The 27,099-nt window shown below is 41.1% G+C and overlaps 1 protein-coding gene across 4 annotated transcripts in view; it reads right to left on the bottom strand.

The window, feature by feature from the left end:
• Nucleotides 1-27,099, bottom strand: part of DGKI (diacylglycerol kinase iota) — a 402,429-nt gene that overhangs the window by 240,000 nt on the left and 135,330 nt on the right. For all 4 annotated transcript variants that reach the window (XR_009244222.1, XM_058654978.1, XM_058654979.1 and 1 more), the window contains exon 2: nucleotides 1,305-1,413. Coding sequence is in view for 3 of the 4 variants with exons in the window: in XM_058654978.1 (XP_058510961.1) it covers nucleotides 1,305-1,413 (109 nt within the window). In the remaining variant the exon portion in view is untranslated. The remainder of the gene's footprint in view (nucleotides 1-1,304; nucleotides 1,414-27,099) is intronic.

Here is a 27,099-nt window from a genome sequence, read left to right as displayed (position 1 = left end):
TAGCTTCTCATCTCAACTACTGCTCTCTGTATTTGATCCCAGGATTGGCTGGAACATTATAAATATAAAACAGCACTTAAGGTCCTTGATTCCTAACATTCTGTCACCACTGCTCCATGCATATTCTTCTTTGACTTGACTTATGTTTCTCCATAAAGTTGGTTTTGTTTTCAATTCTGCACACACCATAAATATGCTCTACATTATGTCCTGGAAAAAGGCGGGGAGGGACTCTGAAAAGGTAATGCTGTTCCTGAACATCAACTCAGTGTGCTCAGATGATACCTGAGCATGCTCAGAATAACCATGGGTACCATCGGGGAAGATGCTGCATTTAAATCACATCTTGTCTGTGACAGGTACTTCACAGATACAGGCAGAATTTACATGGGTGTGCCCAGGATGTAAAAGCACAATGTGAATACGTGTATGCCGGGAGGAGAGGAGACAATGTTATGACAAAAGGACAGTAAATCTTGCCCGATGTGCTCAAAGCAAAACAAGTCAAAGTACTCCTCTTTTTATCCCACCCTGCCATTCTCTTCCTTGTGGTTTATCCACTCTGCTCAAGCCTAACTAGAAATGCTAGCCAAAGCTCATCATTGGGCTAGGCCGGCAGCAATTGAGAGCAGCCGCTAGCTTGGGCTGTGCTTGCTTCCGGAGGCGACAAAGCCCATCAGTCCACAGTTAGGGATGTCTCTGACCATGAACTTCATTCTTTGAAGCCTCTCAATAATCAGGCTAATGGTTCTGCTGGTGCATTTTGGTTAAAATACTAACACCAGCTGAGGTACTGAGCGCACTGATGCAAGCCTCATCTGCCTTTGGCTGGGAGATATGAGAGGGAGGGAGTACGACCAATGAGACATGAAATGCCAGAAAGGTAAAGTGAAGTCATCCTGTGTCAGGAAAAAAAATAGCCGTTCAAGCCAAGGAAATCAAACTTCGATTCCACAATGTCGCCAAAGATGTGCAACACTCTATGTATCGTCAACTTGGCAGAAACCAATACAGCAAGTGTGCAAGGGACATTTCATCTCACAGCTGCAAAGCCAGGAAACAGTGTTCAAATGATTCATGAAGATTTTATTTTAGGCTTGAACACATCTGACTTCATAAAAGGAGCTACGGTCTTCCCAGGAGTCTGAAAGCGGCGGCACTGCAGCCTAGCACTCCGAAGGCTGGTTCGTGATCAATATTGAAAATAACCAAGTAAGTCTCACTTCAAGCTTAGGGAATCCTGAGAAGGAGGGCAACACAACATGGAGCCGCAACTATGTATAAGTGAAAATGTTGACACATACACTCCAGTCCAGAGTTGCTCTGGGCTCCTTCGCTGGACCATTTGCAACAGGAAGGCTGAGGGGATGTGCAGGAGCCAGATGCTGGAGGCCTGCCCGGGAGATTGCTTTCCTGCAGCAAGAAAAAAAAATACAAAGAAAAAACAACATCAGAATCTTGTAAACAGCTCAAAATTTCCTGTGGGGTAGAAACAACACCTGAGTCAAACTCGCATCTGTGAAAATCTTTACCAATGTATTGGAGCATACTGTCTAAAAAGAGGGTGACAGTTCCCAGGAAGGAGACAGTTCCCAGGAAGACCAAAGGGCTCTAAAAGCATGGGTTCAGCACCAGAATTAAAATGTGAGTCTTTGGGGCTGCAGCAATGGCAATTGGCTAATCCTCTGCCTGCAAGTGCCAGCATCCCATATGGGCACCAGTTCGTGTTCTGGCCACTCCACTTCCAATCCAGCTCCCTGTTTGTGGCCTAAGAAAGCAGTGGAGAATGGCTCAAAGTCTAGGGACTCGATAAACCCATGTGGAAGACCTAGAGGGGACTCTGGTTCCAGGCTTTGTATTGACTCAGCAATGGTTACTGCAACTATTTGGGGAGTGAACAAGTGGATGGAAGACCTGTGTGTGTGTGTGTGTGTGTGTGTGTGTGCGCACACGTGTGTGTCTCCTCCTTATAAATCTGCCTTTCCAACACAAGTAAATACATCTCAAAAAATGTAAGCCATTTTGGGGGCAGGGGTATAAATGGAAATCTTCCTATTTGTGGAAGAAGACTAGGGTGTGGGTGTACACAGTATTTGGATAATTTTAAGTAGCTAGGGACCAAAAAAAAAAAAAGGTAAAGAGGGGCAATAAAATTAGGTTTGTGAGGCATCCTATGTGAACCCCTTCATTTCCTGGCAAGGCAAACTCCATCTGGTCACAACTTCAAGTACACTTACAGCCATCTCTCCTCAAGAGAACATCCTTCACCAACCAGGAGATTGACTACCTCAGCTTGGGGTTCTGAATGGGGAAAGAGTGATTTGCACCTGCCAAGAAATCACCCATGTGAAAAGACAAAAACCTACCTCAGAAAAAAAAAAAACATTCCAAGCATTCTTGTCAGATCCCACCTTTGCAAGGTAAGAACTAACAGAATTCAAATCAGAAAGGAGGGAATGGAATAAGAAGGGCTAAGAGAGCCAAACCTGAACTTGTCTGCAAAGATTAGAATTCAGAGGAGGTGTTTCAGCAAAGCAAATATCACCATCGTGGAGCAAAGCAGAGGGAAAAACAAGAGCATCCTGGTGAGAATACGAGCAGCAAGGAAAAGGAAGAAAGCCACCTCTTATGGGGAGATGAGGGATATTGTCAGGAATAACAGAATTTTCAATTTTTGAGTAGTCATCAAAATTTCAGACCAGGGTCTCAAGCTTAATAATGAGCACTGATTTGTAGGTTCCCTGTGTAGTGGGATCTAAGTGTGGTGTGAGAAGCACCTGAACCAGAATCAGGTAGGCCTCTTCTTGCCATAACTCTTGAGTCCTGAAACATTCTGAGTGAGAGTCAGGGAGTCTGCGCTTACACTGGTCCCAAGATATTTCTTCTCTGTGCTAAAGTCTTCAAACTCAGCCCTTTGCCACAAAGTATGCTTGGGCAGGTGCAAGAGCAATGACTTACTGATGCGTATCAAAGGGGAGCTCTCAAAGAAAGCAGCAGTGATTTCATTATGGATTGAATTTTCCAACTGGGTCTCTGCAGGTTGTTTCACATGACCTGAACACTGCAGAAGAATTGGTATCTATGAGCCCAGACCTGCAGACACATCAGACCCCTCAGGAGGCCCAGATTCTGAGCCTGTTCACCCACCTCACTACACAGTGAACCAGCGAAAAGGAAGGTGATGATGGGACCATCTATAGTGAATCTCATCACCAATAAGCCACTACAGAAGAGCCCTTGCCCTGGGAAGGGGGTATTGTGCAAGCCTTTATTGAACCCTAAGAGGTGAATAGATGCTCTGTGTCCTGCTCATTAATCTTGGCAAACTCTACCCAGAAATGCAATTTAGAATGTCAAGCAAGACAAAGGGTAGACCTTTAAAACCTGGGGAAAGACCGAACAGAATTCAGTGAAACTGCCACACTTGTGCAAACATGAGTCACGTAATAAGCAGTCAAAGAGAACTTAGCCAGTGCCAGGCCCTCCTTTTTTTTCATTTTCTCTGTTCTGTCCCTTGTATTGCTACACAAAATGTCCCAAAAGTACTGGATGGGTCTCCAGTAGTTGGACAAAATCATATCAAGCCTTCAAGCAGTCTACTTTCAAAAGCTCCCACTAGGCAGCAGGTAACCTACTTAATTTATGTAATTCCCCAGAATCATTGCAAGCATGGAGGTCTGTAATGAAGCCACTCTGATGACATGCTATTCTCTTCCCCTGCTTTAATCAAAGCAAATTAACAACATCAATTCTGGTCCCTCTCCCAAGCTGTCTTCCATATCCTGATGCAGTAAGAAGAAAGTAGGATTCTTTCATGGGTTTCCAACTAAGCTGAAGGAAATGTAGCACTTTTCATTAGGCCTTTTCTCAGGCTCTGAGAAAGCTATAGCTTTCATCATAAGAAAACCAGATCTCTGTGTTCAGCTTTTCTATAGTTTCCACCTTGTATTCTATAACAGCCTACAAGCTGTCTACAGTAGATAGCAAACAGCGCTTAAGCATTTTTAAATAGCTGAACAATCCCTAATTTCTGCTGAATAAAAAAAATGCACAAATCTTTCATCTCTTTATGAACTGTCCCTGACAGCTGTGATTAGAAGAGAAGAGGAAATAACTAAAATCTACCACCAGGCCCCAGCTCAAACCACCGGACAAATGAGTTTAACTGTCACAGCTTGTAGGTTCTGACCAACTCCCGGTTATTCTCTAATTAGAACTACCAGGGGGCAAATACCTCCAATAATCAAATTAAGATCCAAGAGATGTCTAGAAGAGCAATGCAGCTGCATGAGCCATGCAAATATTTAACCCTGGATGAAATTACAGCCAAGTCACGTGGTTTCGCAGTCTGTGAACTGCAACAAGTAAGGTTTTTGCTAATCATCTGCTCTACACTGAGAATGCAAACTTATGACTGACTCCACTTCTCATTAATGAGGGGTAAAAGGAGGAAGGAACATCAATGGGGCTCTAAGTCTGGAACTGCAAATGGAATTCACAAAATGACAAATACAAAAGTTATCCCAAAATGTAGAAAACAAAATTAAAATATAAATTCATTTCTGTTTTAAAAGTTTTGAAATCCATGCTTTTTATGCTGGGTATTTTCTATAAACCTTAGAAAGGGTCATCCTACATTAAAAAGACAAACCAGGAAAATAAAAATATTTAGATGCTATACAAGAATGGGAAGTAAATTCTGATTACAGCTGTTCATTCTTGTAAGCATGCAAGAAAAACTCCCTTTTCTAATAATTCGTACATATATAGACAATTTCTGCTAAAATAAGAAGGTGACTTTGTTATATCTCAGACTTCAAATAATATTAATCTAAGTTATTTTTCTATCTCAAGTGGTTTTGGTTGCAGAATATGACATTTAAGAGTCTGGCAGAACTTGGTGTGTGGTTGAAGAGGACTTACTGGTAGCAGTGGGAAACTGTGGTTGGAAGCAGCAATTTGCTCTGATAAAAAAAAATCAGTGGGGTTTCAACTTATTCTTTCCTCCTTATCAGAATCCTTCCAAGCTCCCAGTCAGCAAAACCGTCAAGTGCCAGTGATTCTCTCTATTATTTTTCGCAGCAACACTTTACAGGGCATGACCAGAACTGCAAAATCATCTTTGGGAAGATTTGCGATGGTAGATGTGAAAATATTCTATAATTCAGTATCAAGGGCACAAAGTCGAAGTTAATGTCAATTAGTTGACATGAAAGACCTCGACCATTTGTAAAGTATAAAAGCCATCATACATTTTAAATAGCATTCTATTATGCCCCTTACTTCATTCAATGAGACTACATACTCCTAAAGGACAGGGCTCAATTCATAGACTGATCTTATTACGTTTTAGCCTACGGATAGACACAGCATATATTCAACAAATGGTTTCCTAGTTAATGAATGAACTTCACCCAGAAGCTAAGCAAAACCAGCTTGCTGATTAGATCAAGGGTTGAGCAATCTGATTAGGATGATTTGAGTTATATCTCAGGCCTTACATATCACAGATACTCTTTCCTGAGAGGGACAGAAATCCTTTGAAGCAGCTGTCTAATGACAAATGCAAATGAGATAGAATCCAGTGTTAAGAAGCAGAAACATCACAACAGCTTTGTGGCATCAATGCTACAGTGAAATTCTATTGCTAGTACACTAGTAAATGGCAAATAATCATGTTAATGTTAGTCTAACACACTAATCACGGGGAACAGGGAGCGTACACTCTTCCAAAAGGATTTTAACAGCGTGATTAAGGCCCTCGCCTTGCACATGCCAGGATCCCATATGGGAGCAGGTTTGTGTCCAGAAGGCCCCGCTTCCCATCCAGCTCCATGCTGGTGGCCTGGGAAAGCAGTCGAGGATGGCCCAAAGCCTTGGGACCCTGCACCCATGTGGGAGACCCGGAAGAAGCTCCTGGCTCCTGGCTTCAGATCAGCTCAGCTCTGGTGACGACTTGGGGACTGAATCAATGGATGGAAGATCCTCTTCTCTGTATATCTGACTTTCCAATCAAAAAAAAAAAATTAATAACGTAAGAGAAAACATGTAAATAGGTGATTGCTTAGCCTGAATATCCTATACTGATCCCATCAGCAGATGTTTCTCTGCTCATTCTGGTGCCCTTTGGCTTCTGTGGCCCCATCTTCAGCCCAGCCCCACTGTGCCAGTTCCCTCTTTCACGTACTTGAGAGAACAGAAGATTCCCACCAGCTGAGCGGAGAAGCACTGGGGAAGCATCAGTTCCCTCAACCAGACTGATACACAAGAGACGGTGAACTCACCTTGCTGTTCTAGAAAAACAAACCAACTGCCTAAAACATGACTCTCTACCTTGGCTTAATTCCTCAAGCAGGATCACAAGTGGTAGTTTTGAATGAGTATATCTAATACTTCATAAGCACTAATTTTCTTTACATTCAAAACAGTCTTTGAGGCTTCTTGGTTGAGCTGGACACCTGCCCACAGGACTAAAAATAGTCCACAGGATTAAGATAGTGTCCCGAAACCAAAACATTATGCCAGAAATTTCTGTCTGGAAAAATTCGTGTATAACTCTTGGAGCCTAACTCTTCCATATTAAATGTGAACTTCAAATGTTTTTCTGTAATTTTCATGTACATCAACATTTTCAACTAGCTGATAATTGTTGAAAAAAAAGTCACGTTTTGTTTCTCAGTGGAAGCACTTCAAAAAGTTATTTTTTAGTGCCCAGCATATGGCTTAATAGGCTAGTTCTCCACTTGCTAGTACCAGCATCTCATATTGGCACTGGTTCACATCCCGGCTGTTCCATTTCCAGTTGAGCTTCCTGCTTGTGGTCTGGGAAGGAAGCAGAGGATGGACCAATTTCTAGGCACCCCACACCCATGTGGGAGACTGGGCCAGCTTTGGATCAGCTCTGGCCATTGTCACCATATGGGGATGAACCAGCAGATGCAAGACTTCTCTTATGTCTACATCTTTGTAAAAATTTACCTTTCCAATAAAAATGTAAAAACCTTTTTTTTTATTGAAAAGGCAGATACACATAGAGAAGGAGATACAGAGAGAAATACCTTCCATCTGCTAGTTTATTCCCCAGTGGCCTCAATGACAGGAGCCAAACTGATCCAAAGCCAGGTGCCAGGAGCCTCTTTCAGGTCTCCCACATGGATGTAGGGTCCGCAGGGCTAGGTCCATCCTCTGCTGCTTTCCCAGGCCACCAACAGGAAGCTGGAAGCAAAGCAGAGCAACCAGGACACAAACCAGCACCCATGAGGGATCCCAGCAGACACAAGGCAAGGACTTTAGCCATTAGGTTATTACACCAGGGCGAAAATTAATAAATCTTTAAAAAAATTATTTTCAAGACTGAATCTGAAACATTATATGCCTGGATTATCCCACCTTGATTTTTTTCATGATTCTCCACCAGTCACACCCAGCTTCTGCCCACAGCAATCAGCTTATGTAAGAGTCTTCAATTATCCTACACTAAGAACTACTGTTCCACACACACACACACAACCAGCTGACTACTTTATTACATCTCTAATGTGACTAAACCTAGACATCTGCATGTTAAAATGCAATCACTCATCCAGCAATATATTGTCTATATATTTTAGTACACTGTTAGAGATGTGTAGTATATTTGAATGAATAAAACAGAAACAAATCACTGGTTTTGTCATCTTACATCTTATGAGGAACATACTTTGTCAGACACTGAATCATAATTTCTTAGTTTTACTTATTTAGAAGCAAAGTGAAAGGCATAACAAGGATACACAAAGAGAAAATTTCCAACTATTTGGTTCATTCTGCAAATACCAAGAACTAGGGTTGGGTCAGGTCAATGTCAGGAGCCAGGAATGCCATTCAAGCCTGCTGTGTGGATAGCAGGGATAAATAGCTTGTGCCACATCTGCAGCTTCCCAAAGACATTAGTAGAAGGTTGGATTGGAAACATAGCTGCTGGGACTCAGGGCAGTACTCCGAAAAAAACGTATGCATCCCAAGTCAGCTTAAGACACTATGAAACAATGCTTACCCAGACCCTGAATCATTTCACACACCTTGCATATCCCTCACAACAAGGAGACAGATGCCTTTATGACCCATACTTTAAAGTATGTTACAATGAATTCCTAAAAAGTATAGCTACATATCCAAGGTTCCATACATAAGATGGGGTCCAAATCAGACATCTAACTGCAGGGTCAACCATTAGCCTCTTACATGTAAATGTCTAATTCTCTTACTCATAATTATGAATGCTTTGACTCCACTAAAAAAAAAAACAAGCTTTTACGAAGAAAGGGACAAGACAGGTGTTAGGGTATAAAGGTCATGTTACACCTTATCGTATGTGGCCAAGCTTCTTGGTCTGCTTTGGCCTCTGCTTCCTCATGAATAAAATCAAACCATAGTGCACAATTCAGAGAATATCAAACAGGATGAAAAACAAACATATGTAGAAGCCTTGGCTCACAGAAAAGTACAATAAATTGCTACTGTTACCGATATTCCTACACACTTCTTTGGCCCATGCAGCATGCAGCCAAAGCTAGGTATGTGTAAATCATGGAATACGTATGTGCTTTTGGATTGTTGTCAAATCTTCCAAATTCCCTAAACATATCTGTTCATTCAGTAAGCATGTGAGAAGCTTTGAAACATGCCAGGCTGTTCAAAGAAGCTCAAACAGAAAAGTCTTCTGCCATGGTTGACAAAGGACTCATTCCTCACCCCCAACTCGCCTATCTTCCTCAAACAAAATTAGAAGGCATCACATCCTCCCCTCAGGCAAATCTACTAACATATTAAAGACAAACATCCAGCCCAAATGCCACTGGAATTCTTTTTTTATATTCATATAAATGAATGCTTTATGAAAAAGTCTTCTTTGTTTAATCTGCAAAAAAACAAAAAAAGAGCTGGTTGCCAAATGCCCCCTGAGAACTTGTGAACTCATTTGTTAGACAGAATTTATATCTCAAATATATTTCATCCATAGCCATGTTCACAGTCTAGAATGGAGCTCGGTGTGAGGCCAGGCAATAAACTTCATTTCGAGATCAGGTGAGATTTCACAGTTGAATGTGTCTCAAGAGCTAATGACACTCAACTACTTCAGGTATCATTTGAGGGGAAAAGTCATCCTGGGGAATGGAGACATAGTAACCCTATTGGTACAGGTAGAATTGTGAACCTCTCTCCATTCACAGGTTGAAGTCCCCAAACTGGGGACTTCAGAATGTGACCTTATGCGGCATAAAAAATTTTTTTGCAGAGGTAATCAGTCAAAATGAAGTCGGTGAGATGCGATCCTAAATCAGTTATGTTTTTACAAGCATCTTGAAAAAAAAAGGTGGGAGGAAATTTTATGTACACATACATACAGGGAGAGAGCCATGTGAAGATGATGGCAGGGGTAAGGCTGGCAGCAAAGTACCAGCAGCCGGGGAGAGAAGCAGAGGAAGCAGGGTCCCCTTCTGCCTACAGAGGAACTCACCCCAGGACTCCCTGATCTCAGAACTGTGTGACAACACATTTCTTAGCTTCACCTACTTTGCGTGTGGGACTTTGTTATGGGAATCTTACCAAACACGTCAAAACCAGACCCAAAGTTTGGGCTCAGTATGACTGGGTTTGGCTAACTTAAGCATGGTCATTCCTCTTTTCCAATTTCCCTTATGAAATTCTGGGCACCTTCCTATCACAAAGTTACCCTTCAGAAATCACTAATATTTGAGACACACCTTTTCATGCAGAACCACTGCTTCAGAGCACCATTCTCACACAGAGTGAGCATCTGACCAATTTTTACTTAATGCACCAATTAAGTAACCATCAGAGAGGAAAATGTAAATACGTAGAAGAAACTGGAAGGAAATGCCCAATTTGCTAACTCAGATGTAAGAGTAATGTATTGTCCTCAGGTTAATAAAATCTCAACCTCAGCGCCATGAACATTTCTTTCAGTCCCTAAAGTCATAATGTATCAGCTTTCCACAGATTAACTTGTAACCTTACAGGAATATGAAGTGTCAGCACCTCCATCAGATTTGGAGTAACAATCAAATACACAGAGACAAAAAGTATATCTAAGCGTTTCAGATGAGAATCACTACTAAATTACAAGGTTCTGATGGTACTGGAGCAGGTTAATCATGATAAACTAATAAAATAACGTTTAAGTTTCCTCCATCAAAATTTGAGCTAATTTTATTTCTTCTGTTGATGATTCAATCTATTAATTATAAGTTATTGTGTTTATATATGTACTTATACTAATTCATAATTTGTAATATTTTTTCAGATTTGTTCATTTTTATTGAAAAGGCAGATTTACAAAGAGAAGGAGAGACAGAGAAAAGATCTTCTGTCCACTGGTTCACTCTCCAAATGGCCACAATGATTGGAATTGAGCCAAACAAAAGCCAGGAGCCAGGAGCCTCTTGCAGATCTCCCACATGGTGCAGGGTCCCAAGGACCTGAGCCATCCTCCACTGCTACAGGTAGGGAGCTGGATGGGAAGTGAAACAGCCAGGTCATAAACCGGTGCCCACATGGGATGCCAGTGTTTGCAGGTGGAGCATTAGCCAATCGAGCCATTGTGCTGATCCCTAAATATATACCTTATATATTTATATAAAAGTTACATACATTTTATATACTTTATATATATTATAATTATACAAGTACTGGAATACTCTAAAAAATCTCTTGAACTAAAGTTATTTTACTCTCTATTAAGAGTAATAATAGCAGTTTATTGGACATTCTTTTTTTTGTTTTCATTACCCATGGGTAGTAGTAGTAACAATGATATTAGCATTCTCAGGTGATCACAAGCAATCAGTCTCTCATGAATTACTGATTAATAGGTTACATCACACGATTTTATTATGTGTACTACAGACATTCTTTTAACCATTTTTCTTTAGACCAGGAAGATTCTGAGACAGAAATTTTCAGGAAACTTACTGGAAAAGTTGGAGAAGGAAGGAAGCAAAATAAGCGAAGTGTAAGCTGTGATACTATGCACCAAAAGTTTAAACTGATCTCACAAGACACACGGGGTTGAGACAGCCCTTCAAAGAAATTCCAATCTGAGACAATGGGAAGGACTGTGACTGTGAACATCTGCACCAACCAGTATTTAGGCATGGCTGTCCCCAGGGAGAACAGAACATGCATGACATGGCAACAGTACCTGGGAGGGAACTTAGAGGAAGAACATTAGCAGCCATCACCCCGGCACCCAGGGATGTGAGAATAGTACATTGGTCTTGATGAAGGCTTGTAGCAGTCCACCTCCAATATTTAAGACAAACTTGTGAAAAGGATCATTTAATCATACACACTTGACAGATGTAATCAACTGATCTTAGAAAGTTTAAAGTAATGCAATATACAAAAAACATAAGGCTAACTGATAATATGGCCAATAGCGGAGTTCCGTGTTTTTCTACAAAGATTCTACTACTCTCCATTTCCTCTGAAACAAAGAGAGAGAGAAGAGATGACAGACTACACATAGGGGAGAGAGGACTTTATAACACAGTGCAAGGCCAGGGCACACAATGGGTTGAAATGACCAATGAAACATTTCTATTGTCCATTTCAGCTGCTGTGACAAAAACAGCATCACTGTGGTTTATTTCCCACAACAGTGAAGTCTGCAAGAGCAAGATCAAGGCACCAGCAGATAAGGTGTTTGGTGGGGGCCAGGCCACTTCCTGGCTCACTTACTCATAATCTTCCCTCCAAATCTTCACGTGAAAAAAAGAGACGCGCAATCTTGCCCAGACTCCATGTATAAAAGACTAATTGTACTCATGGGGGTTCCACGATCATGATGAAATCATCCCAAACTTTCCCTTCCTAACAAAATCACACTGGGGATTAGGATTCTAAAATGTGACTTCAGCGGCAATAGGTGGAGAAACGCATCAACATTCAGTCTTTGGCAAGTGCTGTTGTGTGGCTGGATAAGGAACATTTTAGGAACACAGTCTACCATTCGGTTGGAAGCTGTTGTGTACTATAATGAAATGGTCTCATTGCCTCCTCCTCTGTATTTCCCACCTGCACTTTAATCTTCAGAGAACTCCGCTGCTTCCCTTACAGGCATGAGGCTTTTATGAATGTGGAAATTGCAAATGAGAATTTTACATCTAGGTCAATGAATGCAAACTAGACTTTGCTTATACTAAGATAGAAAGATAATCCAGAATTGAACAAATTTAGGAAAAGCATTAGCCTCAGAACAGAAATAACCTTAAGAACATAAGCCCTGTGGGACTCCTCAGACATTTTAGGGGAAAGGATTAAGATTCACAGGATCGTTCCCAGTAAAACTATCAGCAAGGAAATCATATTTTTAGAATCCGCCACCCATTTTCTTGCTCACACATTCATTCCTCTCCAATTTCACATTTCTGTGGCACCTACATTATTACAACCATAATCCTGCTGAGTTGATGGCATTACAGAATAGATAACCCCTGGGAATTTTGTCAACTAAAAGCAGTCTGGGGTATGTCCCTTACAGCAGCATTTGCTGTGTCAGAAGGAACTCAGCAACAATGCAAACACTTACATGGACTAAAGGAATAGAGTCAAATGACATTCAAAGTAATGCAGGTCATTTCCCTACACAACAGTCCAGTATATTATAAATATAGCTGTGTGTGGAGGTTTGCACTTCAGGTCCAAGACCTACCTACTAAGGTCAGCCTTACTCATAACGGCTAGGTTAGCAAAGACCCTACAGCAATCTCCTACATTGAAGAGACGCTGCCAACTTGTATCCCATGGTTGGAGGGTAATGGCAGAAAACATAATTCACTCCAGATGTTTCAGTCGAACATGTTGAGAATTCATTGAGTATTGGGTTAGAGAACGAACCACCCTCTAGTCACAAGATCCCAAAAAAAGCCTAGAAACCATGAGCATGTGGCGCTGGAGAAAAGTGATGGCAAGTGAATAACTGATTTGCCATAGCGGGTTCCTCAGGTTGTTTGTTACCATAAAAGAAATCTGAATCAAACTACTTTCTAAAGAGAAGAGTTCTTTCTCAAGTGATTAACAAGAGAAGTGGGCTGAAAAATATCTGAGTTGCCAATCTTCATTTAAAAAATATATATACATTCATGAAATTGACAAACTTCATGTAAGATAAACTCAAAGAGCTCCATTCCCAGAAATATATTAAAAGTCAAAAATAAACTTCTAAAAGCAGTCAGTGGGATTATCATGTTCCAGGGATTCTCAATAAAATCAAAAGCGCGTTTTTTACTAGATAACATGGAGGTTAAAGGAAAGCTGTGGGATGACATACTAACAATGCTGAAAGATGACAACTGTTAACTGAGAATTGTACAGCCAGTACAACTATCCATCAAAAACGAAAACGAGCAGCATACAACCTAATGGTTAAGAAACCAGTTAAAATGGCCATATCCCACAGCAGAATACTGGAGTCAGATTCCTGACTCCAGTTCCTGACTCCAGCTTCCTGATAATGCAAACTTTGGAAACTGAGATAACTGGGTTTCTGTTACCCAAGTGGGAGACATTGATTCAGTTCCTGGCTCTCAGCATCAGCGCTGGTCCAGCCCCAGGAAACGTGAACATCTGTGATGCCAACTCGTCAATGGGAGAATGTAATTGTGCTCCTTGTCTCTCTCTCTCTCTTTCTCTCTCTCTCTCTCTCTCCCTCCCTCCCTCCCTCCCTGCCTTCCTCCCTCCCTCCCTCCCTTCCTTTTCTTCTTCCTTCTCCTCCTCAGCCCTCCTCCATTTCTTTTAAGGAAAAAATAACTTCTACATGGATACTCCACAAAACATAGATTTAGAAATAGGCCCAACAAGTTCAAGGAAAATGCTGTGTTAGACATCAGAAAACCATATAAAACCACATTGCCTGTCATCAGAAATAAAAATATAGGGAATACCAATTACCACAAAAAAAAAAACAGAATTTTTATATGTTACTCACAGAAGTGTAAAATGGTAAATTACCTTGAAAAATCTGGCCATTTATAATATATTTTAACATAAGTATGGAATACAACCCACTATTTCCACTCTCAGATATTTGATAAAGGAAAGAGAAAGGTGTTCATAAATAGACATAGTAACTTTACTCATATTAGCAAAGAAAAAAGAAAACAATTTGGATAGCCAGTTAACACAATGATTCATTACAGAAATTCTAGTTTATGCATACAATGAAATGCTACTCAGGATTTAATAAAGAATGCACCACAGATATTTCCAACACATGGACTCTCAGAGCATTATTCTGAGCGAAAGAAATGAGGCACACAATCATAACACATATTTGTAAAGAAATTTCCAGAACATGCAAAAACTAGCCTATTATAGAAGCCAGAACCAGAGTCGCTGAGTGGAAGGGCAGGACGTTATTGAGAAGGCACATGAATTAACTCTCTGGGGTGATGTTTTGTATCTTCAGAGAGGTGTGGGTTATGTAATTGCACACCTGCCAAAACTCATGAACTTGTACTTTAATAAAAGCTATTAAGAAAAAAGTGAGCACGTCAAGTTCTAAAGTAAAAATGCAATTTTTAAATAGTACTACTGTTATTAAATGCTACGATCAACATCCATGAACAGACTTTGTTCATGAAACATACAACAAAGACACATTCCTGGGAGAGGGTCAGCAGCAAATAAGAATTTAATCAACACCCTTGCTTATGAGTCCGAGGCACTACCATGTTAAAACCCTACTATTTTTCTGGCAGACATTTACTGAACTGAACCATGCACCAAGCATGCTGATCCATTAATGCTAACTCTAATACAAACTGCCATACAGACAAGCAAACAATCAGGAATATTTATGTTTGTTAAAGACCTTTGATTATATTGCTAGAATTGAGATTTGTCTAAGACACACACCCTTGTCACGCCTTTTTAACCAAAAGCACAAGCCACTGGGCTCTCTTTCTTGCAGCAAGCCTTAACAAAGTTCCCTTTCTTTGTACTCTAATTACATTAGAACGGCAATACAGATGAAATACACTGAGGGCCACCAAGAGGCAATGTGAGATTTGGCATTTAGTTAGTGTTGGAACAAAATATTAGGTCTCACACTCTGTGTTTACCATGAAGACAAAATTGAAAACTGGCTGGTACACTGAACTGCCAAAATATCCTTAATTTAAACAATTTTTGCCTAAGGACCAGTCCTAGATAATGTTCCTTTCAAAGTCCATTACGATAACAGCTTAATGCAGTTTCAATTTCTTTTGTTAGAAATGAGAAAGAGCTGTACTTTCCAACAACTAATTCTCCAATTGTGCTACATGAAAGCCCTGTTTCGGGCCCGGCAGCGTGGCCTAGCGGCTAAAGTCCTCGCCTTGAACGCACCGGGATCCCATATGGGCGCCGGTTCTAATCCCGGCAGCTCCACTTCCCATCCAGCTCCCTGCTTGTGGCCTGGGAAAGCAGTCGAGGACGGTCCAAGGCCTTGGGACCCTGCACCCGCGTGGGAGACCTGGAAGAGGTTCCAGGTTCCCGGCATCGGATAGGCGCGCACCGGCCTGTTGCGGCTCACTTGGGGAGTGAAACATCAGATGGAAGATCTTCCTCTCTGTCTCTCCTCCTCTCTGTATATCCGGCTTTCCAATAGTAAAAAAAAAAAAAAAAATCCCTGTTTCCTGAAACGTAATGTCTTTCCTAACAGCCTCATTTGTGTGATACTATTCAACTCCATCATCTTCCTAAACTTCATATCATTCCCATGACTGATCTGAAATGGGCCTCCCTCCCTTAAACCTGCAGCTTAAGATACTTTGAGTTGGGGCAAGAAAGAGGGGTCTATTTATCCTATGCACCTCTCCATCCCCCTCTGTTCTGATTCCTCCAGGGCACAGCAGCAAGAAAGGGAAGAAAAGTGATCGTTTCAATCTATTGGCTGGACCTGGAAGCAGCAGCATCTTTGGTCAGCCACAAGGGCAAGCAGAGCTCACCGGCTCAGACCACTGAAAGCCTCACTGTGACCACTGATCACACAGTTTCCCCAGGTTGGACCATGTTATCCAGCTTACCCTGGGAGGGCAGTATCTTGCTTCTAATGTAAGCTTTTTTTTCCTCAATAACCTAAGACTGAAAACAACTATAGGATTAATTTTCCACATTTAGTGGGAGACAAAAGCTTGAAATAATTCTAATTTGTGCCCCCATTTCTGCCTGGTACTCTCATAATAGTTAGGTGGTTAAGGCCAATAATTAAGCAAATGTCCTAAGGGAGGACTGAAACGAGTGTAGCACCTTCTTGCACACTCAGAACTTACACGCTGGTTTTCTCTGAGTGCTGTCCCCTGGCCCCCAGTGGCAGACAGAAAGTGAAGAAAGCAACTAAACAGCTTTATTCATGTATCTGAAATACAGCAACACCTTTTCTCTTACTCCCTTCTTAGAGTGACTTATATTCGAGTAGTGAAAGCTTTGAAGGAATACTTTGCCAAGCTCAGCCCTTGCCACACGTGTCTGGCCCCAGCCACTAGCAGCTCTCTAAAGTTAGAGTTACAGCCTCTAGCTTTCACACTTGGCTGTAATTTCAATTACCAGGAAAAGGATCACTCTGTAAGTCTACCTAGCAAAAAGAAAATAGATTTTAGAGTCAGATTTTTAGGCAATCGATATTTTTATTCAATGATTACTATATTCCAGTCTCAAGGAAATGGCTGATTGTGCAGACATTAACAAAACACAGTCCCTCTTTTGTTTGAGTTTACAATCCCAGAAGAGAAAACAAACAACAAAGAAGTAAACAAACATAGAGATCATTGCTGACAGATAAGATTCTACAAAAGGAAAAACACAAACAGGTGGTAGAGAACGGAATTATGTTGGCTAGGGAAGAAGCCAGGAGTAAGCAACAAAAATAAGATTTGAAATCATCAGGAATGGAAGCTTAGCGTTTTCATTATTAAATTTGTGATTCATGTACTACTTAATGTCTCTCATCTTCAATTTTTTTGCCTGTAGAACAAGAAAATAATTTTTCCACATGGGCCATTGGGAAGATCCAATTAGATAAGATGAAAGGTACCTTTTTTTCCTGTCCCATCCCAGAACTCAGAAAAGGCTTTGAAAAGGGCATCTACTCTAATTTAACAGAAGACCAGCGCTGCAAACTGTGAAGCAGAAAGGGCCAGAAACCAGATGCAGCACTTACTAATTTTGTAACTCTGCCAGAGACACTGCACTAACCCAAATCTTCTCTCACTCACCTCTCAGAGAAAGACAACAATATCCGACATGGACTATCAAACCACAAACACCGAACATACACACACATCCAAGCAGAGTTGGATTCGTCATGAAGGTATATGAGGTGTGGCCATTGTGGCTATGTGGGGAGTAAACTAACAATACAACATGTATTCTTAAGAGACGGCATGACATTAAACTTCAGCGCACAAAATTTGTCATCAATCCTCCCTGAGTTAGAATTTTGGTTACCGCGCCTACTAATTATATGGCTAGACAATTATTTCACATCTATATACCCCGGTTTCCTCATTTGTAAAATGGAGATACTGTTCTAGCTACTTCTGCGAATTACCTTAGGTTTAAATAATGCTGTTACTTTCTTTAACACTTATTTCTATTTATTTAAAAGGCAGAGCTGAGAGAGAGAGAGAGAGAGAGAGAGAGAGAGAGAGAGAGAGAGAAGCAGAGGGAGAGATCTTCCATCTGCTGATTCAGTCTCCAAATTACTGCAACAGCCAGGGCTGGTCCAGGCCGAAGTCAGGAGTCTGGAGCTTCTTCCAGGTCTCCCACATGGATGCAGGGGCCCAAGCACTTGGGCCATCATTTCTTGCTTTCCTAGGCACTTTAGCAAGAAATCCGATGGAAGATAGAAAAGCCAAGGCCCAAACCAACGGCTATATGGAACAGTGGCACTGTAGCAGGTGGCTGAACCCATGAAGGAACAACAGTAACAACTATGCTGCAGCTTTGAAAATGATGAAATACTAAAAAGCAAAAAGAATAGTAAGTAAAATGTTCAGCAGTATGAGGGGAGAAAAAATGGTGGGCTGAAAAGGAAATCAAAATGGACTTCAGAGGTTATGAAAGCACCCTTTGTTACTAAGTAAACTGTGAGCTTGGCGGAGCAGCACAGTGTGTTAAGCTGCTGCCTGTGGTGCCGTATAGACTTACTACATAAGTGTAACACACATTTTTTCATTTGATGGCTTTTACCCCTTGTCTAAATCCCTGCTAAATGATGGCATTCTCACTTTCTGCATGTTGAACTCTTTATCTAGTGAAGCTAAGCCTTTGATTATAGTATAAATTAAAAACGTTATTTCAAAAAAGAAAAAATTATGTAGTGAATCTTCACATGTTCCATATACTATTATTTATAAACTATAGATATTTTATAAATATTTTGTTGTATCCTGTTACTGTATATCCTTTCCCTTTAATAAAAGTATTCTGAGCACTGTAAAATTAAAGTAATATGTAAGTCTACATAGATTACTCCTATCTATTCAAGCTGTCACCCTAGAAAACACGATCTTTCTTTGTAACAGATAGCACTTTGCTGACATTCTGGCATCTTTTTCAAAGCAGCAGCAACCCCTTTCCCAGAAATGCTTTTTGAACCTGCAGCCACTGCCACTTTTGAACTTTCTGAATACAGTCAGTTCTCATGTTTTGAGGATAAATCTTATTTTCCTCAGACAGCAACAAGTTATTTGAAGTAGAGTTTGATGGATGAGATGAGTGATTTAGCTCTGTGTTAGGTAACTGAGATCATGATACGTTTCATAAACAGTTTCTCAAAGGAACTCCAAAGAATATTAGACTTTAATGGCTGGCAAAGCAATCACAGTCAAGGTTCCACACAACTTTGAAACTACTTTTGCCAAGAGGTCAAATGACGAGCCAGTTTCAGCCTGGAGTTTTTAAGTAACACAAAACTGGACAAAACCCCTAGAGTACATGTAAAAATAAACTCTAACCTTTACCTACTAGCCCAGTTGTCCTAGTCTAAGTTTATTATCTTTATATTGCTCCATCCTGGAGTGTGATTCGATTCCATACAAATCTGAGTCCAATGGCTATCATACATGTTAGCTCTCTGCTGCAGAGGAAAATGCAAGTTGTTAAGTTTGAAATCATCTATGTAAGATTCTCTTGCCACTGATGGAACTAACAACCCAGATATGACCAATTGCAAAGTCCTATTACCTCCAGGTGCCCACTTCCAGCTTGGAATTAATTAATATTTGGGGTAAGTGGAAGGAGGTGGAATTTAAGCATCTATGAGTTAGCCAAATTTTAGCCTACTTCCCCGTATTTCTACCTAATCATAGGAACACCTTGAAAAATTGACACATACATTACTTAAATCTGGACACAAACTGTGTATGGAATTTCATAAATCTATGAAGATCAAAACTACATCCAAGAAATGAATTCGGGCAACTTACATGCATTTCTTTTAGGGGACTTCTAGCTAATTGTGCTCATGATTTCCTTTCCTAAGTCTACTAAAACATGTGTCTAAGCACTTCAGTAGATTTTGAAGACGCTTACGTTACATTTATTAAGCTATGAGTTCACCTGCCCAATTTGGAATGGATGTTTTCTTATCACTAGTCCAGAAATGCTACCATTGTTCTTTTCAATCACAGTCTTATTATCAAATGTACAACACCTTTCATTATCTGTGGTAGAATTTATCTGAATGACATAATCTTCATTGTCTAAAGAAAGTATGTTCTTTTTAAATGTTCTTTCTAACCTTGAATGACTTATTCCATTCCTCCAGTTGTAAGATGATTTTCCTTAATATATTTATCTAAACACACATTGGACAAAATTCATGTGCATTTCAGATGTAAAATTCCAACATTTTCCTTCAGGATTATTTTAAGAATAAAAAAAAATGTTTTTAAAAAATGAGGCTTGTGTTGTGGCATAGCAGTTAAGCCACAGCCCACAATGCCGACATCTAATTTTGGTGCTGATTTGATCCTCAGATGCTCCACTTCTGAGCCAGCTCCTTGCTAAGGTATCTGGAAAAGCAGTGAGTAAAGGCCCAATCGCTTGGGTCCTTGCCACCCATGTGGAAGACCCAGAAGAAGCTCCTGGTTTCTGGCTTTGGACTGGAGCTATTACCAATGTTGTGACAATTCAGGAAATGAACCAGTGGATGGAAATCTCTCTCTCTCTCTCTCTCTCTCTCTCACACACACACACACACACACACACACTGCATTCCAAATAAATAAATATTTTACCTTTTAAAAATGCTAAAAACATCTAGCATAACTGTTTTTAAATAGACACTTTAAACAACACAGACTCCTCTAAGGCAATTTTCATCTGTAATAAAAATGTCGTCTGTGGGAGACCTGGAAGGAATGCTTCGCTCAGACCAGCCTACCTTCAGTCATTGTGGTCATCTGAGGAGTGAACCAATATGCGCAAGTTTCTCTGTCTCTCCTTCTCTCTCTATAATACAGCCTTTCACATAAATGGAGTTTTTAAAATGAGTATCCATAGCTGATGTTCCTTAATTTTTCTTAAAATTATTAGCATCTACATTTGGACATTTACCCAAAATAGAGGACCACAACACACCAGCAGACAGGAGGAAGGATGGGGACGTAGGAAGCACAACAGTGATACAAAGAGCAGGTGGCACGGCTCACCCATGTCTCACGGTAAATTTTGGTTCATTCAACTCATCACACTGGACAGTAAAATAGGAAACAGCTAGCATCTCACAACAACCAGCAAAGTTTGTCTTTAACAAAATCCTTCCTGGTTACAATTCATTTCAATTCATCCTATCCACAGCAATAAGACACATTATGTAACTAAACGTTACCTCTAAAATTGCTCCCTGCTTGGAAGTAAAATACCTCCCTTTTCTCTCCGACATTAAATCCATCATCCTCCACTCAAGAATTCATGTTCGCCCACCCATCACATCCCTGCATTCACTCATACAAGTCTCCCTCATGACTCTGTACACACCGTCTTCCCACCAGCTATGGTAAACCACTCATTTTTGTGCCTTTAAAGAACTAATTCTTCCAAATGAACTAGCTTTGCCCTTACTTTGTAGCCAGCTGTTCATATTTTTATCCTGCTGTCTTAACCATCTTTGTGTGCCTGTAATGAAGCACCAGAGGCAACTTAACTTCATGAAGAAGAGACTTATGCAGCTTACAGTTTCAGAGGTTCAAAACCTAAGTTCACTCAGTGAGGAGGAAGTCTACTGGTTCATTCTCAGATGGGGCCTTCAGGTAGAGGATACCATACCATGGAGGGGCCAGGTATGTGGGTGATCACATCTCAAACAGGAAGCCAGAGAAAGGTCCACATCAGGCCTTGATGAATCCTCTGGGACAAATTAACCCCTTGATAAGTAACTAAGGGTAGCCCCCTCAAAGACCCAAGGGGCCCCCACAAGTACCTACCTCTTAAAACTTCTACCCCAACTCCCAATACCACCCTACTGGAAGCCTGTCTCCTAGCATATGACCTGTTAGGTCATCCAAGTTGTGACAACTGCATATTTTCTTCCTTACAAGAAACAAAAATAAAAGTGACCACCAGAAACACTCCCAAAACATAGCCTTCTCTGACTTCTCAAGATACAGTCACTCCTCTCAGTTGACTGCTTTGTTCTCTTCCTCGTTGTGCTTTTTTGATGAAAAACAGGAACGGATCCATGCTCTGGTTTTAAAGATTCTCACTTAAATTGCATGGATCTGACCCATGCCATGACATGCTGAGACGTCCCTAGGGACTTGCAATGTGCAACCAGGGCTATGGCCACTGTGGCATTGATGCTACCCTACCCAGTGTGCAACCCAGCCAAGTTCAGGAAATATTCTCTTAATTAGAAGTCATTCACAGACTTACCAAATTAGAAACTCTGAGGCCCAAGCATTTGTGTTAGGAACCAGTTCCTGCCAAGCTTAGATTAAGAAATACTGGCCAAAAGACTGCTTTAGTCTGTCAGAGGAGCAGGGAGAGGTGCTAACGAGATATGACAGAAAGCTCTTGTCCCCCTCACTCCGTAAACGGCCACAATAGCCCAAATTAGGCCAGGCCAAAGCCAGGGGCCAGGAGATTCATCCCAGTCTCTCAAGCGGGTGTAGAGGCAAAAGAGTTGGACCATCTTCTGCTGCTTTCTCAGACATGTTAGCCAGGAGCTGGATCAGAAATGGAGCAGCCAAATTTAAACCAGTGTCCATAAGCATGCTGGTATTGCAATTGACAGCTTTACTTGTTATGCCACAACATTAACCCCAGTCTGTTTTTCAAAAAGTATTTGCAGTTAATGCTTTTCTATTTGTTTTCATCTGTTTGGAAAGTGATGTGCCAGAGGGAGGGAGGGAGGGAGAGAGAGAGAGAGAGAGAGAGAGAGAGAGAGAGAGAGAGAGAGAGAGATCATCTATATACTAGTCCAACAAACAGCTGCAATAGCCAGTTCTAATCCAGAAATCTGGAAATGCATCCAGGTCTCCCATGGGGATCGCAGGATTCCTGACCCTTAAACCTTCATCTGTTGCTTCACAGGATGCATTGGCAGGAAGCTAGATTGTAAGTGAAACAGCCAGTATCCAAATGAGCATTTTGATATGGGATATGGGCAACCAAGTAGTCACTTTATCTTCCATACTCTAATGCCTGACTCTACTGTCTCTTTTAGCAAGAGATGGTAACCAATACCATCTGTAATACCAATATTGTAATACCAGCTGGATATTACAGGATTATTTGGAGAGTCATTACAATCTCAAACATTTGAGGAGTGAATTTCTCTCTCTCTCTCTCTCTCTCTCTCTCTCTCTCTCTCTCTCTCTGTGTGTGTGTCCCTCTTTCTCTGTAATTCTGATTTTTCACATACATAAACAAATCTTAAAAAAACCTGTAATTGACCTCAGATTCAAAATTTTATGAGGTGAAGAACTGGGTTTGAAATTTAATATGATAGAGGTTAAGCATTGCCCAACATCCAGGGCAGCAATAGGTGGGATCCTCTATGCATTACAACAAGGCACACACTGCAGCTGAAAAGGCAAGCAGGGGGAAGGAAAGAAACAGAGCTTGAGCTGGATTGCTGACAGAAAGAGAATGCAGTCTTGAAGGATTACTAGGGAGGTCGGAGACAAAGAGTATCACCAGAGCTTTTGCGTGAGACCCCTTTGCACCCTGGACTCCGTAAAATCTGATTCATAACTTTAATAGAACCACAATAGACAGCTCAATGTTCTAGTTCTCTGGGAATCAGCAAAATCAGCAAATGTTCTTACTACTATCTTATTATAAGTTTTGTAACCGCCTCAGACAATCTGAACATTTGTGAACAGGTTCTTTGTTAGAATAAAAACTGCAAGAAAGGCCTTGAAAGGACTGCCGAATTTCCCAAGAAAAGCTTACCGACTATTCAAGCTCATGATCATTCCCCACAGGTATCCCCAACTGCTATCAAATTCAGTTGCTATAACAACTGCCACTCACTTCTACTTTACACCAGTAACCCAAAGACAGCTGAATCCAGAATAGGTTTAACTCAAACATAAAGCAAAGGACACCAGTGGAGGAGCACTCAGCAGGGAGGTAATTAAAAATGAAATCACTATGCTCCTAATGATCTTTAAGAGCAAGTAACAATGCAGACTCTTGAACACATGCAGCATGTGTGGAAAGAGTGAGAGACACCAAGAACCCACTGCCCCACAAAGGTTTCACAAGTCCCCAATTTTACCTCCACCCTCACTCTCTCAATAAGCACCCCCCTGTCTTCAATTCCAGAGATCAAGGTAGGAGTCCCCTGTTTGTATTGAAACAGCTCGACACCATTTCTGATCTTTCTCTTTGCCTCTCCCTTTGAGTGAAAACAATGACCAGATCCATCCCCTAGCCTTTGCAAATTTCACCACCAATATCCTTTTACTTCATTCTTGGCTGCCTCTTGCAACACTCTGCACCAACACCTGCTTGCTAACCATGAAGTTGGCTACTTGCTTGCAGACCTGCTTTCATCTGTTCTTGTGGAATTTTCTCCATTTGAACAGTAAGGACAGTTCCCTGTCAAGACCCTCCCCATAGGATTCAGGAACGGTTTGGAACTGGGATTATGCCACACCGTGGGCCAGAGAGTGACTAGCACACAATAGGAAACAATTGTATTTGGTAATACAACTAGAATTGCATATGTTCCCATGTACATAGAAAAACCTGCAAAAAGTTGCACCGTTTTATTTCATGGCTGAGAACCTGTGGAATGAGGAAGCTCCTAAGATTTCATCGGGGCAGAAAAAAGCACATCAGGTGTGCTCTTTGTCTCTGTCAAGAACGAGAGCTCGTTGAAAATGAGTAGTTGGCATTTGGCTGCAGGGAATAGTTCCCAGGAAAATAGAAAAGGAACAAAACCAAATGAGTAGATAAGTACGTTTTGAGTGACATGAGCTTTTCATAGGATGCCAGGTACTGCTCTGCCAGACCTAGGCATGCCCGTCTTCTCTCTCACCAGCAAGTATGGGTAGCTGTAGTGCCTACACTATGTGTGTTTATGTGTATACGTATTGAAATATTTTTTTATTTTAACACATGATGATGATATTTATCTAAAAGTGTTACAATTGCCATAAACACTCATGAAAAGAGGAGTATCTTACGAGGTGGAAGGCATGGTAAAGGATAAGGCAAAATAGAAACAAGGGAATGCGGGGAACAAGGAGTTCCTACTGTTCCTCATGAGGGGTTCTCACATAAAGCTGGGAGTGTTTTCCCGGAATGTAATGATGGCGCTGCCCACCAAGAGCAAGGAGCAATGTCTCCCTCAACTAGGGTTGTCCTTCCCAACATCTCAAGAGAATCAAAACCAGAACCAACTGGACTGGCCGGATGACTGCCAGCCTCCTCAGGATACCAGCCATGAACAGAGCACCTGCTTCTCAAGAGAAAGCAGATGCAAAGCTTTTTAAAAAGGAAACACAAGGCAGTACTACTAATATGGCTTTTTTTCTAAGAAGCAATTTATTAATTTGAACAAGAAAGGGATGGAGCAAGATACAGATCTTCCATCCATTCGTTCACTCCTCTAATGCTTGCAACATCCAAGGTCCAAGCCAACAGCCAAGAATTCCACCTGGATAGCCACCATGGTAGTAGGAACTCAAGTGTTGGGCGATCATCTGCTGCCTCTCATGTCCATTAGGAGTAAGGTGGATTAGAAGTGGAGGTGGACCACGCGTTGGTTATTCAGTGGCATGTTTTTTGACTCCATGGTGCTGTAAATTTTACGTTTTAACTTCATATCTGTTGTTGACCTTATTTCGTGGCTTCTCATTTAAGGGAATGTATAGTGGAGGTGCAATAGAGACCACCATATTCAGATGTGAAGATACAACGTAGTATGCATCCCTACTTCCAAATTAAAGATAGGCTCCCAATGAAACAGTTGGACATATCTGGACAATAAGATGCTTGACTGTCCGACAATGTCTGTACCAGTAATGTCGGGGCACACTTACATAACAGACTGATGGATTTATGACTGCTTATGAGAGATTATACTATTGTAATAATATGGGGAAAATTAGTCCAGGGTGGGAATTGGTGGAAGGGGGGGTGGGGAAATCCCAGACCCTATGGATTTGTTTCATAAAAATTAAAGAGAAAAAAGTGGAGGTGGAACTTAATCCCAGGCATTGTTATATGGGATGTGGGCATGGCAAACACTGGCTTAACTCACTGTGACACAACAACTGCCCAAACTATTATTATTATTATTACTATATTCATTTTACAAATGAAGAACATGGAATTCTGTAACCAGAAACATTTTAAAATTTGTTCTGAACTGCAGATTATGCAGAGATGGAATTAGAATGTGAATGCAAATTGTGGCCCCTTGAATGAATGTTCACCTACCATGAGGTGTACCATTTGCTGCTAAGGAAGAATGAGAAAGGACCATGCCTAGGAAGGAAGGGACACTACAAATCAGAAAGTGAGAACAATGCTGGACATTTCTTGCCAATGCAAGTCCACTTGAGGACTTTCTCCATGTGGCACTTGGCCTTCCAGGCCATGTACCTCCAGACTCAGCATCGTGATACTGGCTCTCCCCATCCTAAGCAACAAGAGGAGGCTACCTCTTACCAGAAGCCCACAGGATTCCAGCAGTACACCAAATTGGAATGTGTCATGTAAGATGAAAGGCCACTTGACATCAATAACAGTTTTCCTGTTGCAGGGACTCATGAAAATGTGATTGACAGAATTTCAAACAGGCTAGACTTCTTAATAAGATACACAAAGGACAAGCTTTTTCACTCTCACTATTTTGATCAGCCTAAAACTTTAGGTCATATTAGCACATAATATTTTAAATTCTTAGACAAATATATTTATTGTATCCATTTTTTTAAGATTCATTTATTTTTATTGGAAAGGCAGATATGCAGAGAGGAGGAGAGACAGAGAGGAAGATCTTCCTTCCGATGATTCACTCCCCAAGTGATAGCAATGCCTGGAGCTGAACCGATCTAAAGCCAGAAGCCAGGACCTTCCTCTGGGTCTCCCACAAGGGTGCAGGGTCCCAAGGTTTTGAGCCGTCCTTGACTGCCTTCCCAGGCCATAGGCAGGGAGCTGGATGGGAAGCAGGGCCACCAGGATTAGAACCGGTGCCCATATGGGATCCCGGGCATTAAAGGTGAGAACTTTAGTTGCTACACTATTGCGCCGGACCCTGTATCCATTTTTTTTTTTTAATCTCAAATTTACCTGACTAAATAGTTCTGAAATATAAGCAGGTTATAAAATCTGAACCCATGCCCAATGTGTCTTAAAATGTAGCCAGCTATTGTATTCAGTCACCTTGACATCTCAGTAATCAAACTGTTCCCTCTCTATGGAAGGGATCTTCAGAGCAGCCAGAAATTCATTACAACTGCCTCTACTTCTTTAGGAACAGGGACTTATAAAGAAGCCTAACCTGTTAAAAATGCTGTCAATCACATTTGTCTTGAGTCCCTGCTTCTACCTATTTAGGATAGAAAAGCTGCATCATTTTCTTCATGATCC

This window comes from Ochotona princeps, chromosome 25 (assembly GCF_030435755.1).
Source record: "Ochotona princeps isolate mOchPri1 chromosome 25, mOchPri1.hap1, whole genome shotgun sequence".
Taxonomy (NCBI): domain Eukaryota; kingdom Metazoa; phylum Chordata; class Mammalia; order Lagomorpha; family Ochotonidae; genus Ochotona; species Ochotona princeps.
Note: the sequence above shows the minus strand (reverse complement) of the source record. Positions and strands in the feature narration are given on the sequence as shown.